A 16,816-nucleotide genomic window follows, 5' to 3' on the forward strand; every position below is an offset into this window, starting at 1 on the left:
AAAGCATTGAATGTAAAAAAAAAATATTTACAAAAGCAAAAACTGAGTTGGCAAGATTTAGATGTTTGCAAAGGAAATGCTTTCCTTCTACACATTTTCTGCTATAGCCAGTGAACTATTTTGCTTTAACTTTTATAGGATTGTAGGACATTCCATGATCATCCTGAATTCTCATAAAATTATTAAAGATTAAACATAGAAGATCTTTTTTTCATGTTTGACAATTGACAATTTTGCATTTAGAGTCAAGCATTCAATTTATTCTTTAGTTACTCGGACAAAAAGAAACTGGAACAGCAGCATTTTTCACAAAACAGAAATCTCACAAATCTATCAGCTCTAATAACTGCCAGACATATTCAGACATCATTTTTCCTTACAGAAATGCAGACAAACAACCTCTGAATTATGCCTTTCATTGGCTGTCTTGAGTGCCCAAAAAGACAACTGAAGAAACAGATTCTCCAGTTAATGAAAATGATGCTTGCTGTCAAGTCTCATGAGCTGCTAATAAACAGCCAGTGCATTACACTCTTAGAAAACACTAAGATATTACTTGCCATGAGAACCATTGTGATCCGTCTCACTTTTATATAGAGCAGTGAAAGTTAGAACACCTTGAAGATACCAGATCTCCATTATAAAAAAAAAAAAGACAATTTTACCCAGCAAAACAAACAAGAAGTAAATTCAGAATTTCACATTTATTATCTCAAAGAATTGCCAGATCAGAAGACATATTATACATTTGAAATTTTATGTCTAGTTGTCTGCAACTCATCAGACAGCCCTGTATTTCCACACTAGGGGGGATGGATCCTGAAAAGAGACAAGCTAGCTTCTCAATTTCTTTTTTCAGTTTAGAGACCCTCTTGCCAGAAACAGCCTACCTTCATCATGCTTTTAGGACTTGCAAATCCATTGGACCTAGGCCTGCAACTGAAACTTCACCAAGCTATTCATTCACACAAAACAGGAAATCTCTGAGAATACCCAAATGACAGACTGGCTGTTGAACAGCTCTTTTACATAGTTGTGTTTCAGAACCAAACCGTACATACCACATGGTGGTTTGCCACTAAGTTCTAACATCTCGTCATGCAACAATGAAAGACAAAAACTCTATGTGAGGAGTGATAAGATACATACTTTGCACCCATCTCTTTTTCCAGACATTAGTCCTGCACAAAACATCCTAGCTGTGATAATCCCATATGTGGAATGACATAGTGATTGGTCAATAATTTCTACTTCTGCTTTCTGAAGAATCGCAGCACCTTCCTCCCCTGGAAAACAAAATGAAAGAAGGATGATTCAACAGAGCTTAACATATTACTTGTCTACTGAAGGCAAAACCAAGAAGTCTTCAGAAAATATCCCCACATACTTTTGAACTCCAAGCCGTTTCGTATTGCAAACAACTAACTCCCAAAAGTACAGAAATCTTCTTCTATCAGGCATTTGTGTAACATGATCATGGTTCCTTGGCCACGCCAAAGGCAATGGCCTAATCATTAAGGTTGTCCAAAAAGCCTTTTGCAATGCCTTTTGCAAAATGTCTCAAGATTTACTAATTTGGGAAGATTCTACTTTGGGAAAAAAAATAGAATCTTATAAAGGTATTTGGATTTTAACAAGACAGATCTGCAGTTAGGGTGGTGTGTTTGAAGAGGCTAGATCCAAAACTAAAATCACAGATCAGTGTTACACATCGGAAATCTCTTTTGGCAGCTTAAAAGTTTAGACATATCTCAAATTCTGCCCTCTCTATCCAAATGTTTTGTTAAAAGACATCTTTTCTGCAAAATATACATTTTTGGTAAAGCAGAATTAAACTGAACTGTTCTGTCCTTTCAGCACAAAAGCTGTAATAATATCATGAGGTCCTCTCAAAAAAGGGTATAGCCAAAGAAATTTCACCAACATAGTCAAATGTGCAAGTTTCAGGTTTGTTTCATGTTTAGATAAAGGTAGTGTATACTAAAATATACACTTATTTAAAAGACTGATTTGACAAATTATGTAAACTGATGAAAAAAAGGAAAAAGACAAAAACGAAGAGGGAAATGGAAGAGGAGCAAAGGGAAAAGAATACTTCTTCCTCTCCTTTTTGAGGTATTGAGTTCATTTTTCAAATCATCATGTTTTAAAATTTCATAGATGACTAATCAATAGGTCAAGGAGACATCATACTACACATTTGTATCAAAATCATGACATGGTAGGATGGTTGTACTTGGTTCACAACCATACATTCTCACAGCTACTTGCAGAGCCCAAACGTAATTTGGAAGATGTTGATTCTGGCTGAGAGCATCAAGTCAAAATACTGGAGGCTGCCTCCTTGCTGCTACACTTCACCACGTGTTTGCTTCTCGCACTGTCATCTGAGAGTGGAGGGACAGGATGGAGACAGCCACCCTGAGATGGCAGGCAAAGCCAAGCCAGGGCAGCCCTGGAGGTGCAGGCAAACTGCCTAAGTCAGGTCCATCCCAGCAGACTGGAGGTTTGGAGTGGTGGTGGTGATGTGACTGATGCTGGAAGAAGTGTTCACACCTGCGTTTCCTCATCTGGGGGCATTTCAAAGGCAGATCTTGGCTTTCAGGCATAGACTGCCTGGGCTGCCGCCACCACGGAGCCTACCCAACAGCACACAGGTGCTGGCAGCCACTGTACCATCACCCAGTCCTTTCCTAAGTCCTGCTTTCTCTAACTGGATGGCTACAACAAGGGACAAAAGGTACTAGCACTTGTGCAAAAGAAAAGGCAGCCTGGGACAAGGTGTGGGAGAGGACCAGCCCACCATTACAGGTGCAGCCATTTTGTCAATAGGGTGTCCATTTTGTCACGCCACACCCTGAGGGTACAGCTGGTGGTGTCTTGCAGGCAGCTCCTGAGGCTGCAGGCCTCAGGGCTCATCCTGAAGAGGTTGAAGGCAGGAGTAGGGAAAATTAGGTTCAATTCCCCTGCAGCAGGCAAGGAAGAGTCTATTTAGGCAGGTTAATGAAACTCTAACAAAGAGGAGAAACATCACTGTATGACATAAGAAAGAGTGCAGCTCCCTGCCAATCTTACCCAACAGAAGCACAGAGTACTTCCAGATCCGCAGGACTGGCAGCTAATTTTCCTAAGTGTATAAAGTTACGTACATATAAGAACCTACTTCCAGAGGAAACTAGATTCAAAACATTACAATTTTCTGCATGATTCAGGCATGCAAGAACAGCAGGTGTCCTGCACACAAACCTGCAGCTGATCACCTGGGGAAGAAAAAGTTAACTCAACTGATGGTATTAAACTCACCCACTTCCTGCTTTTGGCCCCAACCTGTTATCCAACATTTGTCACCACTGCGAACTTTGTGTGAAAATGGAGGTACGCAGATTGGCTGAATGACGTGGCTCATTGTTTCTGGCCATGGTTTGCTCAGCTGTAGCAATGCAATGTCATAGTCATAGTTCCTGCTGTTGTAGTATTCATGGACAATGATCCGTCTCACTGAAGATACAAACTTTGCACGGCCTTGTGTTTGCATCCCCAAGTGAGCATGCCACGCTCTGGGGTCAGCCAGCCTGGTTGGGAACAAAAACACATGCCATCTCTTCAAAAAGTACCCCATAATGCACCACCCTCCCCAACAGTGGGCCAAGGAAATAAGGGCACATCACACCTTAGTACAGTTCAAACTCTGGAAGTTAAAAGTGTTCCAGAACACTAGTGATATTTGGGATAGGGTTGGGGGCAGGGGGGAGGGGAAGACTGCTTACTTGCTCCCTTGAAAGCAGTGAGCTGCAGATACAAGCCATTCTTTTGATATCACTGATGCCCCACAGTAAGCAGCTCCCATAAAATGGAGGCTGACCTGCCATGGCCATTCGCCTTCCTTTGTATTTGTACCACCTACAATCCGAGAGATGAGATTGCTGCTCTTGCTGCTGCCACAACCTGAAAGGGATATTTCAAGTTACTATCTCTGTCCTGCGTGCTTTCCTTTAATGAGAGTGCTTCCCACATAGTGCTTGAAAGAATCTTGCACTTTAAAATGTTTTTAAATTCATTTCCTTGCCCTGATCAGAAAACTTGTCTGTCCATCTAGTCTGTTCCTGAAATGAGATGACACCATAAAAAAAGTCACTGGCCTGGGAAATAAAACTTTCTATTGTAGCTCTGCCACAGAAATTGGCCTCTAAATCTTTCTTGTGTCAGAATGTCAGAGGATCCATTGATTTAACAAGCATCACAATTAATATGTAAAAACAGACAATCCGTCATCTCTTTTTACTACTCATTTCAGTTAGTCCTGAACTGAAAGGAGTGCTTCTGGAGGGAAGGAAGTTCAGGAGCATCTGCATACTTATTTCCAAATTATTGCCAAAAATGAGTATGAGAAAGATACTTATAGTATCAGCTATGTATGCAGAGCTTGGTCATTTATTACTTCAGAAACCAGGTAATCCAATCACTAATTTGCAATGGAAGCAACTGAAAGTCTGAAAGCATTGTATATTGCTAACTCAGAAGTGAGTAAGTCATGCCTCATCACAAAAAGCTTCACACTATTTTGAAGAAGGATTGTGCTATAGGACCTTGTATCCTTCTCTTACAGGCATATAAAGCCTCGGCTCAGGAGTTTTGGTCCCATGCTCCCATAGACAGGTGCTAACACTTCCCAGCACCCAACCAAAGAGTCAAAAACAGCGTTAGCATTTCCGAACTCAAGTAGGCATATAATTCATCTTTTAAGATGTCATACTTAATCCAAGGCAGGTGCTGGCAGGTTTAACATACAGGTAACATTGCAGGAACAGCCGAAGGCCAGACAAAATACCCTAGGACATTCAGTTTAAGCAAATGAATTCTAACCCATTTTTTTAATTCCTACTGCAGTAACAATCGTGTTTATTTATATATATGTATTTACGCTGTATAATATATTTTACATATATATGTAATGTATTATAATAATATAACACATTCAGATATTATAATGTTATATATATATATAACAATATAAAAGAGCCAAAAAAAGTTGTGCAGAGGTTACTTTAGGAAGGTTTAAGATTATAACCTAGACTGATGTTATGGGATGTTGAGATCTTCGCCATCAAGAGACAGAAATGAAGCGTGTTTCTCAACGCAGATACAGCACTCCAGCAGTATAAATACTGTCCGACTCCAACTAAAGTACTCAACTCTGCTGGAAACTGTAAGAACACTGCCTTTCCAGCTGGCCAAGTTAATTCTGTAATTACCCCAGGTTCTCTGTTCCTTAACCTAGCTGCAATAAACATTATAACTAAGACTTCTCATAGCGGTAAGCCCAATCTCCCACAAACACTGCAACAAGACCTGACATAAGCTGGTAGCAGACTGTTATCCTACTATCACTGAGCAGATACAATAAAAACCTCACTATGTGCTGCTGTATGAGTTATACAAGCTCCGAAAGAGGAAGAAATAAAAAGGCTTTCAAGTGTGAAATGTTTGAAGTTCAAACAAGTGGGAGGGACTTACTGCAGCTGCTTTCATCACTTCCATCGGTACAGTCCATGGTCCCATCACATTTTGCATTTTGTTTCTTAATGCATATGTTATTCCTGCACTTAAATGTGTGATTGGTGCAAGGAATACCTGAAATAGTTGTGTGGAAATAAAAGGAAGAATATTGGACCAGGTTTACTTGTCTACACATCTGCATACATGAAATTCATACATGTATCAACAGGCAGTAGGGAATGTAGCAAGAAAGCACTTGGTCTGAGATGGCTTAAGCCAGCCTTTAAGTTGAACAAGCTATTCAAGTAGAGCTGCATCTAAACTAGTGCCTGTATCAAGCTGGCAGTGTTTTTGAACATGGATTTCCTCTCATCTGTTCTCAAAGCACTAGTGAGCATAGGTATACTATCAAAAACTTGCCGGTAGAGTAAGTGCTAGGCAAGAAAGAAAAGAACATCCAGTACTCTGGAAATAAACCCTCTTTATATCTCAGCATTACCTGTGAAACAAAAGATGGCAGTGAAAGCCATCTTACTAATTGTAGCCAGTTAAACTGCATTCCCAACCCTGGTGTTTTCCTATTTCTCTGTGGCTTGCAATAAAGGATTCCACTGAAAAGCAATCTGTTTTTCTTCTTCACATAAAGAAATATCCTGTAACCATTTACACAGACTGTCAAAGTTAAAAAGGTCATACGTATTAACATTTCTTTTAAAACGTTTATTTAAAAACTTGCAGCACTTCTTGGTTGGTCTCCCTCTCACATGCTATGGTGTCCATTGGTTCTACGTTAAAGAAATGGCAGATTGAAAACTTTCCTGTGCCTACTGCCAGACTTACATTTACATTGCATTTTAAAAGACATTAGCCTTATAAGCCTGAAAACTGTTCCAAAGAAACAGTCCTCTTTATAGTTATTTTACAGATGGTAAAACAGATCCAGGAAATCATTTGCAAAGATTTTGCTTTAGGGAGATACAATTTGGGAATCAAACTTTAGGTTTCTAGATCCCCATTTGCGGTAGTATTTCAACAGAAATAGATGTTCATGATCTCCTTGAAAAAAATTAAATCAATAACTGTTTGTTTACAGGCATATCAGAAAACTGAACAGAATTATATATCCTGTGTTAGATTTGATAGTGCCTCTTAGCTCTTTGAATACTGCATCAAGTATTTAAATCAAGATTGAATAAATGATAGAAGGGGGAGGAAGAAAAAAAACACCACCAACAAAAAAGAGTAGCCTTACTGTTGGTACAGTTCTGCTCATCGTTTCCATTCTCACAATCACTTACTCCATTGCAGACAAGCAAGTTATCCTGTATCGCAAAGCTGGAGTTACAGTTCCACTCAGGGACAACTGTAAAACATGAATCAAATCAGTTTCAGAAGCATACTTATAATGTTAACACTACTCTTCTGACCATGTCCAGGTATCACTTTCATAGCTCATTGCACTCTACAAGGATGAGTATGAGTGCTGCATTATGCATAGAGAAAATAAAGTGCAAAAAGAATTCAGTAACTCATCCCAGTTCACACATTGCCCCAAGTGGAGTGGCTCATGCTCTTTCAACCATTGACATTTATCATCACTCTCATCTATTCTATCCACAATTTCTCATCTCCTCATGAAAATAATTCATCTCAAAAATAGGATGTAACCTTATAAGCATATATCACAGAAAGAAAACCTGAATTCCAACCTCTTACAATTATTCTTGCACATTAATTCTCTTCCTCTTGCTTTTCTATGTCATACCTTCTTCATTAGTTCTTTCCTGTGCTGATTAATTATGAATTAAACATGCAAGACACCAACTGATAGTCTGAACCTGGAAACTCAAAGCTAGAAACATCTTCTCTTTTTTCCTCCCCTCTAAAAGTTTCACCTTTTTTTGGCTGCCTTTTAAGACTTCAGACTAGAGAATACATTTAGGGGGTTTTGCGTCCAGATCTCTAGTAAATAAATACAAACCACAAAAGAGTTCATCACTTTCGTCAAAGCAATTGTTTATCCCATCACAGCGCTGCATCTGCTGGATGCATAAGCCAGTGGAGCACTTGAAATATCCAGGTGGACATGCTGGAGGTTTAACAAAAAAGCAAACAAACAAAAAAGCAGCTTAGAATGCCTTCCTCTAAAGGACACTCTCACTATCAATAGCCAGTAAGTTAGTATACTGTATTAAGGTGACTTATGAATTACAGAAATGTTAGCCTTTTAACATAAAGTCATGAAGTTAGCATCTTTTTACATACTCCACAGATATCCAATGCATAAAAGAGCTCTGGTGTGGTAAATAGCTATGACTAAAAAACACTGTTTCTCTACTACTTTAACATCAATGTTTATAAGACTAACATAGGAAAAAGTTTCAGTAAATAGTTGTCTGTTTCAGGACTTGAAAAATCTGATGGTTGGAAAACAGTTTTGGAAGCTCTTTGAGATGTTTTTTAGCTCAGATTTCTGCTTACACACAAAGCATTTAAACCAATGGAAACGCTGGAATAAGCGGTTGGTTATTCAGTACAGTTCATTATTGTGTTCATTACCTGGAGCTTTTTATGGTAATAGGAAGATTGTTTTCATTGCCAAAGTTTTGTTTGCAAATAGGAATAACAGGCTTCAGTTGACTGACACACATCATCTGACAGATTCCAGTGTATGACATGAATTTTTTTCAGGTTTTACTAAATAGGAAGTAAATAGCTAGCAGAGCTATTGGCACAGGTAGAAGCTAGTGTGGGGCTTAAGGAGTTCACCAGGCCCATGCACGCTCTGGCCACACAGGAAGCTTTAAGAGCTGTGCAGAAGAGAAAAGACTGTATATGCACAGGAAACCAGAGCATGCTGCACATGCCCACAAACCTTTGCCACATAGCCTTGATGTGCTATAAAAGGCTCTTTTCTAGTCACCTAAAAAAGTAAAATCAGCAAATAAACAACACAACATCACAATTTCCTGCATAAAGATAGTTAAGTCCCACTGAACCTGAAGTGTTCAGCTTTACAGGGCTGAAATACAAAGATGGGTTGAAAAAAATAAATATCCATCTTACGCTGGCTGATGTTATAGCTGCCATACTCCACCAGAAGTGGCTTCTCTGACACCTTTGAACTGCACTGAAGCTCAACATTAACAGCAGAGCTTGCAATATGAAAGACTGTTTGGTGATCGACATAGTAACCACAGTACCTAAAAGAAATCAAAAGTTCTAGAGCAGCCTTCACATCAGGATTGCCTTACATACAATTTTAACATCAACATTACAATACAGTCAGCTAGCACGCTTTAATTAAGAACCAACATCTAAAACAATACCCAAGTTCTGAAAAACATTACTCATGATCCACCATTCCTCAGTACAATATCCCGCACACGTTCAAGCAGAATGTTTCACCAGAAAGTTGAGAAGACTGTCAAACACGGTACTTTTGTCAACACTGCTGATAATTACCTTCAAAAGATTGAATTTTGGCAAAGGCAGAAGCAATTTGGTGGGAAGGGAAACATCAGCATAGTTTAGCTGCTCTCATTTTGAGGAGTACTCCTAACAAAGAGCGCACAGGGCATTGGTCTGACTGCATTGGAGGCAGAGGGAAAAAGATTTGGGGAAACTAGAAATATTTCTAGGTAGCTACCCAGCTTAATACCATTAAGATTGCAAAGTTTAACCTTTGAAAGACGTCTTCAAATAACTAGTCTAGATGAAAAGATTCCTTGGATGTGCATCTATGTTAAGCAGCCATTTTGGCAAAGAGCTTCCTTGAACTTCTGCCTGGGTGCCACTTAACTTGGAGAAACCTAAAAGAACCTTCATCAGAGATACCAAAGACATTGCAACTGGCATTTATATGCTACTCTAGCTAAGGAAAACCAACAAACAAACTCCAACCTCTTTAAAAGGATATGGTTGCTGTATGATGGTTTGAAAAGTAGAGACCATTTTAAGTGTAGGAAAACTTCGAAGATTGACAGTTTAGGTTGCACAAGAAGTAGAAATAAAAGCCTGTCTCCTCTGTCCCACCAAACCAACCCAAAAACTCAACACTTATAAGGAAGACATGTGGCTTCAAGACTCCTGTCAAGAGAAGTACTTACTAGGCTAAATAGATATAAGAGCAGAAGCAGCTGTATTGATTCTTGGCACATTTAGCATATACATTTCCTTGACAGCAGTGCAAAGGAACACAGTGCAGTTCAAGTGATCTTGAACAACAAAATGAGTTATTTTATTTTTAAATGTATTACTGCAGTATTATCCTGAGATAAATATTTTTCTCATTTATTTTGGCAACACCAAAAGGATAGCTGAGAATGAAGGGGAGCCATTGCATTGCTTCAGTGCTGCTCTTCATATCAATGAATGCAGGGAAATTGGGCAGTGATTTCCATGGGGATGGATGTTGTCTGATGTCCTGTGCACCCTACTGAAGCATGCCATAGGGAGCGGCCACCCTTGCTCATACATTTTCCCTAAGTGCTTTGTTTCACTCTGTGAAAATGAAACATCCTTTTAACAGGCCTAGGAGGTAACTCCAACAATGTCAAAAATAAGTGAACATAACAGGAGACCGCTCTCACACATCCTGAAGACAGTGTCAAGGAATGTTTTACAGCTTTCTACTATAATAAAGTTAACTGTCGAGGGAACAACAACAAAATCTGTCAAAGCTGAGAGTGAAGACCTTCCTGCTACAGAAAGTCTTTTTCTCGCTCATTTTAGTGTCTGTCATGTCATCACTGTCCCCAGCCCAAAACAGCCCGCCTAAGCGCATAGCATAAGGTTTGCAAGCCATCTGATTCTCCTTAACTAACCCACAGATGTTTTCTGTTTCTCCTTCTGTCAGTTACGTAGACACAACTTCCCTCCAACAAACCTTGACACCCTCTCAAAAAAAAAAAAAGTCACAGACTGCTTTATGTGGGTGAGAAGCGGTCAATTCAATCTCATCTCACCAGCGATCGAGGAAGCTCCTGACCATCTGTGGAAGAGCTGAGACAGCTAGATGAAGGAAGCTGTGTCCTGTACACAGTAAGAAATGTCATATGCTTTGGGGGGTTGTAGGAGAGCTGCATATCCTTGTGAGCCTTCTACTAGTGCTTTACTAGCCCTTTTTCCAGGTCCAGGGCCAATAGAAGTTGCAAAGCACCATCTGTAACTCTGCAGCAGTACTAAAGAAAGAAAATAATGAATGTGATCGTGTCCCATACACTGAAGCAGGGAATGGGTTGCCTTTTCAGGGGATGAATAGATGTGTGCACCCTGTTGCAGGGTAAGTGGGACATTGCACCAAGGCATTTAAAAACAAAACAAAACACTGGCTATTTCTTAGCTCCCATACGTCTCTAATGTTCTGCTCACAAGGGACTAGCTGATCTCTCTGCCAATGAGAATTTTAGCTAAAGCAGTTACTCAGCTGAAACTCTTCCAACTGGGCAGATCAATACACACACATCCTCTGGAATAACGACAAGAACAAACTGAATGGTCATGTTCACTGCCTCTGGTTAGATAAAGCTGACCCTAGAAGGTTGAAAAAAACCTTATCTGCACCATATTCATGGTCACAGTCTTAGTGTACAAAAATCAACTTTCTGAATCTTCCTAACCTTTTTGACACAAGGTAGCAGAATGTGCATGCTCTAAGTTGCAATTGCAGGGAGCTGAAAAACTGGTGTGTTTTGCCGTTTGCTTCCCTCCACATCCCAATTTCATTAACCCTTAAAGTTTGGAGGGAAAAATGCAAATATCAAAACATTTCATACTTTGTCATTATTTTCCATGGAAAGTAAGCATAGAAATGAAGATCACTGAGTTCAGTTCTGTGAAAAAGACATTTTCTAAAGAAAATTCATATTGGCCTACTTACATCAGCAGCAACTAGCAACAGAAATTAGAAGCATGCATTCTTCTGCAGTACTTTAAAACTAGCCACAAATGCATTTCAGAAGATCATACTGCAACATTTGATTCTGTGAAATGTTTAATCGGTAAGCTTATTTAAAAGCTGGTCATTCAAAGAGAGAATCTTTGTAATACGAACCCATCATCAGTTTTTTCTTCAGATTTTACCTTTATTTGATGCATCTCTCAGCAACCTCTAACATCTCAAATCCTTCCAATTATGCCATAAAAAGAAGACCAAAAGAAACACACAAATGCTCCATGTTGTCTGTTCTGACTGGCTTTTTTCATGCCCATGTTGTCCAGCCACCAATTGCTATCAAGACAATGTTGGTAACATCACGAAAACTGAATTTTCTCTCTATATAAGTACAATATAACTTAGTTTCAGTGGCGAGTTCAGAAATTCAGTTTCAAGTCTGATCTTATTGATGTTTCCTTTTGAACAAAATTTTTAAAAATAGAGTCCCACTTCCCAAATCTAGCCTCGCTTCATCATCCAGTGACTGAACGACGATTTTTAAAATTGCAGAAAAAAATTGGTAGAAAAAGTATATGAAAAAGCAGCAGTAGCAGCAGTATTTAAATACAAACCACTTAAATATGGTGTGTCTTGGCAATCAATCTGTGCAGTGTCTCTTTCAAGAGCCCATGACTAGAAAACAGAAGCAGTTACTCTTCTACTCCCAATAATCTCATTGTAATACCTTTTCACTGAAAAGTTAATTAGGTTCAGTGTCCTCGTTAGCAATCATAGAATTAAGTTACACCTAAAAGTAGTTGGTTTTTTTTTTGTTTTTTTGTTTTTTTTTCAGTGATCACAGAAAACCCAAAACTACGTCAGGGTTTACTGGACATCCATTTTCACCCACTCTTCCCATTTCTTTCCCTTAAGAGAGCACCAAGGGCCCTTATTTTCGTCTTTTCGGTACTTTTCATTAGAATTTTTTTTTTATTCTATTTATGAAGATTCAGTTACATTATCAGCCAAAGTGAAACAAGAATTATAAGAGGCACCAGTGAAGTATCTCTGTCTTTGTGTAAACTTTACAAGTGAACTGCAGTAGTGATGGGAAAGTCTGTTTTGGTAATGTTAGTTTAGTAACTCATGCAGAAGTACTTACATGTGTTCGTTAATTTTCCACCATCCTCGTTCACAGCCTTTAATATTCTTCTCACTGATGGTATAGTTATGAAACTTCAGAGCTATACCAAGGTTCTTCTGTGGAGTCTGTTGTGAGTAAGAAGGACAGCGCATGCAGGCTTCCTTTTCCTTTTGTGGATATAGCACATGAAAGTCTTTAGGCTTATCTCAGCAATTATAGTGCTTGGCAGTGCCAAGCTCTGGGAGCTGTGCTGACTTCCCCAGCTCAACAGCCAGCACCTGAGACACCCGCCAGCTATTCAGTCCTCAGCAAAAGGAAAGGTTGGCAAAGGGCCACCACAGCTGCAGGCTCTCTTCCCCTCTGGCCAATAGCCCTTTCATCTTCAAAAAGCCACTGGCTGTAGACAGAAGGCAGCTTTTGTGTCAAGATCAAAGCATTCAGACATATCCAAATTTACTTGTGCAGGGACAGAGCCCCAGCAGATTGTTAGCTAAGATACTGTACCGAATACCTGTACTGCCTTGGGAATGCGGGGAGTTATTTCTACCACAATATTGTAGTCTTTGCTAGCACCTGTTCAGCCAAGGACTTGCTAGTATTTTACAGAATGTTTTCACTGGCAGTAGCTTGAAGATTCATGATTAATTATAGCTTCCTTTATTAAAAGGAACAGAACCTTTTAAAAAGAACATGGCCATGTCTTGCAAAAGCAAGGGCTGATTCAGGGCAAGAATCCAGAAATGAAGACTCTTCTCCTTCTTTCTCACAGGAAATATATAATATGGGAAATGAGGGAAATTTCAACATTGAACTATGGGGAAATTAAACAGTTTTAGGAAATAGTATGGGCAACTCCCAAGACTAAACTGGGCAACCTTTCCCTGAGAAGTCCAGGCTGAATTGAGGACATGAAGTTAAGCAAAAAAAAGTCATTGACTTAGTTTTCTAAAGGGAGAAAAGGATGTAGGTCCTAGTTAACTAGACTTCATTCAAATTGTTATAATTCTACTTGGGCAACCAGTAACTTAAGAAGGAAAATGGACAAAGAGTAGACTGTATTGTATCCACTGCCTTGTTCTTTAGAGATAAAAACCCTTGGATACCAACCAGGTACCAGAAAAGTTCCCAAAAATATCAATCTTGCAGTTTGTTTTATTTGTTGTTTTGGAGACTGATCATGCTATAAAAGAGGATGTACTAATCAATTTTGTTCAGACACCACACCACACAGGGAAGAAGGGCAACACTTAACAGAAAGAACAAGCTCTTGAGGCCATCCAGAAAACAAAAGAGAGCTCAGGCAGTGCATAAGGTTATGCATTTGAAGGCTGACTGATGAGAAACACTACAATAAATTGTGAGCTTGGGAATTTGAACCAGTAAAGAAGGATAGAGATTTTGTATAGTCAATCACAGTATGACTTTAATGCACTAATATAACTTGACTGTGATGGGGAAACCATAAATCAAAGATTGATCATCAGGTGCTACATTTCTGATAGCAGAAAACCTACTATCAGATTTTCTGGGATAACTGGAAGAGACAACAAGGTGTGACAAAATTAACCAGAAATTTAAATTTATTTAAGATATTTGTTTTCAGGAAAGTACCTGAAAAGACACAGAGAAAGGATACTAGGGGAAAAAAAAAAAAAAGAGACCAAGAAAAAGGTCTGTGGGGTTGTGCTGATTGGACAGACCATCTTTGAAGACAAAAATTCAATTTATTTTGCATAACATAGGAGTTATCAGAGAAGCAGCAGTACTAACTAGGTTAGAGGAAAAAGTTTATTTTTGGTCTCCCCCCCAAATTTTGGGGGTTGGAAGGAGGGGAAGAAGAAACATTTAAGTCTTGCATTCTCTTCAGTGAAGCAATTCTGTAAGCTGAACATCAAAATGTATTTCATCTCAGCTCTTTACCTTTGTAACAAATAGGACAGCTTAGGAATTATGTTCTCTTTGTTAAGAATAAGGGCAAAGAAAACAAAATAACTGTGCACAACGACTATTCAGCTGTGCTATTTCTATAAAGTACCACATCTATGAGGATGCAGATTACTCCCTACTCAATTGTTCCTTCTATGCGCACAGGCACTGTATGCTCAAAAAAAAAAAAAAAAAAAAAAAAAAGTAACAGTGCTTAGAGAGAAAGAAATCTGTATTACCTGGAAGTTCCATGCACAAAGACATTTTGGAGGGTAATAGCTTGGATAATAGGGACTTGTGATTCTCCCTTCATAGCCAATCTTCTCTTTTGTTGCTATTGCTTTTCCACACCCTGGGGGGGGGGGGGGGGGGGGGGGGAAGGAGGCAAGAGTTGGTAAACCTTAATCTATTTCCAACAAAGCTATTCAGTGGTCTAGGCATTCAATTTTATCACAAGTGTTTCACTGTAAAACAGGACAGCTACAGAGTTATGTTTATCTAGGTTAGGGTTGTAATAAATTCACTGTAAATCCAATGCTGCAGACAGATAAGGCTCATAAAAGTCTAGGAACGCTTGCTGAAATACTCTGCTTAGTGTGCCTCTCACAAAACAGAAAGTTCATATTGTCTGTTAGATGCTTTAAGACTGTCAGAAATTACCCTAACCTCTTGTTTCAGCTCAAAGGTTTGGGAATGACAAAATGATTTTTCGTTCTTTAAATAAAGCCCTTTACAGGGCTGTTGACTTTTATTTTGTCTATACAGGACCAGAAGAAAACATTGTCAAGCTTTCTGTCAGCTATTTCACTACAGGCTGTTCTGTGAACAAGTCTTAGTGAGCAGTGTTGCACATCAAGGCATCCACATCACAGTAGTACATGAGGATCTCTAGTCTTAAAATGCAACCAGTTAGAACAAGAATGGACGTGCTAATCTAATCAGCCTCCCAGAAGCCAAAATGTCTTTTTATTAAGGATTAAGACAACTCATTAAAGCAAACAAAACAAACAGTAAAAATATAGCCCTGAATTTAAAGTTACTTATGATGCAGAATTCATCACATGCTTTTATGAGGGCATTTCAGTGCTTAGTTATTCTCACCTTCTGCTTACCTTATGTAGCACCTTTCTGAGCAGCTTAATTACAGCCTAATTTCCTTGTATTGGATTGTGTTATACTTGTGTCTTTGTGCTGCTAGGGTGACAATCCTTGTACTATTTGTGATTATGATCAAACCATTTCTTAAAGCTTTGAGCAATGAGAAGCAGAAAAGAGACTTGATGACCAAACATCACTGAATCCTTTGTGTTAATGAGGCAGAGACCAATAGCAAAAGACAGACAGAGCTACTGAAGCTTTGTACTCTGAAAGTAGTTTTCAGCGCTAAGCAATTTCCACCTTTAACATCATCACCATGTCCCAAAGTAGAAGAAAGACCACAGCCACACCTGGAATAACAACTCCATCTACTGGCACATTGGAGTCCTGACCAATTGAATTCAGTCAGGGTTGGTTTCAGCCTTCTATATGTTTGTATTTCATATAGACAGCTAATCCAAACAGCTGAAATTACTCAAGAAGAAGGCAGCCACTTAGTAATGCAGAGGAGTTGAAAAAGAGAGACAGGGATGTGGGAGGAAAAAACAAACAAACAAACAAAAAACCACAGAGATACAGATTTGCAAGGAGTCATTTATCTATAGTTAGGACCATGCTAGCCACGTGGGGCTTTGAGATAGAAACAATACAACAAATGCATTCCCAAACACATTACAAACCTACTTTCTTGTGTAATGACCTCAAAATAGCCATGGAATTCCTTCCGTTCATTTATCTGTGCTGCCTTAAACATTACTAGCATGAGGTTATTTGTGGACACAAGTGACACCAATGAATCGGCTGGCTCGCACGCTCTGAAGAGGAATAATGGAGAGTACATATCTAAGCCATTTGTATCAACAATACATTGCTCTCATTCTTTGCTTTCCACTGCTACAGTACTCATGTACTTCAAAGCCTAGTGGGGGGAAAAAACAAAAAGCCATGCTCTTATGCACTGGCCTTTTAAGAAAAAGGCCAGTTAGAAACACCTGAAACCTCTACAGGTACTAGTAAGTGAATGTCATCTGCTGCTTTACAGAGAAGTCAGTGAATGTTTCAAGTCACTGGAGAACAGATCTCTAAGATGACTGGAAGGCTCTCTTTTGAGGCTTATATACACACCGACAGGCCAGAGAAAAGGCTTTCAATGGTCAAAACACTGAGCTCTTCATCCACTTGATGGAGATGCTCCCCTCACCTTTCAGTCTGACAGAGTCCTATGGAATTAGTTACCAGGAATTTCATTCAAAAATTCCCAAACAAAAATTCTA

The 16,816-nt window shown here is 39.1% G+C and overlaps 1 protein-coding gene across 1 annotated transcript in view; it reads right to left on the reverse strand.

Annotated features, from left to right (window-relative positions):
- Positions 1 to 16,816, reverse strand: part of TMPRSS7 (transmembrane serine protease 7) — a 32,087-nt gene that overhangs the window by 1,052 nt on the left and 14,219 nt on the right. The window contains 10 exon segments of the mRNA XM_040568556.1: positions 1,150 to 1,286; positions 3,304 to 3,572; positions 3,768 to 3,945; positions 5,515 to 5,631; positions 6,749 to 6,859; positions 7,478 to 7,585; positions 8,563 to 8,699; positions 12,537 to 12,643; positions 14,684 to 14,796; positions 16,227 to 16,357. Coding sequence (XP_040424490.1) covers positions 1,150 to 1,286; positions 3,304 to 3,572; positions 3,768 to 3,945; positions 5,515 to 5,631; positions 6,749 to 6,859; positions 7,478 to 7,585; positions 8,563 to 8,699; positions 12,537 to 12,643; positions 14,684 to 14,796; positions 16,227 to 16,357 — 1,408 coding nt within the window.

The sequence above is a fragment of the Cygnus olor genome, chromosome 1 (assembly GCF_009769625.2).
Source record: "Cygnus olor isolate bCygOlo1 chromosome 1, bCygOlo1.pri.v2, whole genome shotgun sequence".
NCBI classification, from domain to species: domain Eukaryota; kingdom Metazoa; phylum Chordata; class Aves; order Anseriformes; family Anatidae; genus Cygnus; species Cygnus olor.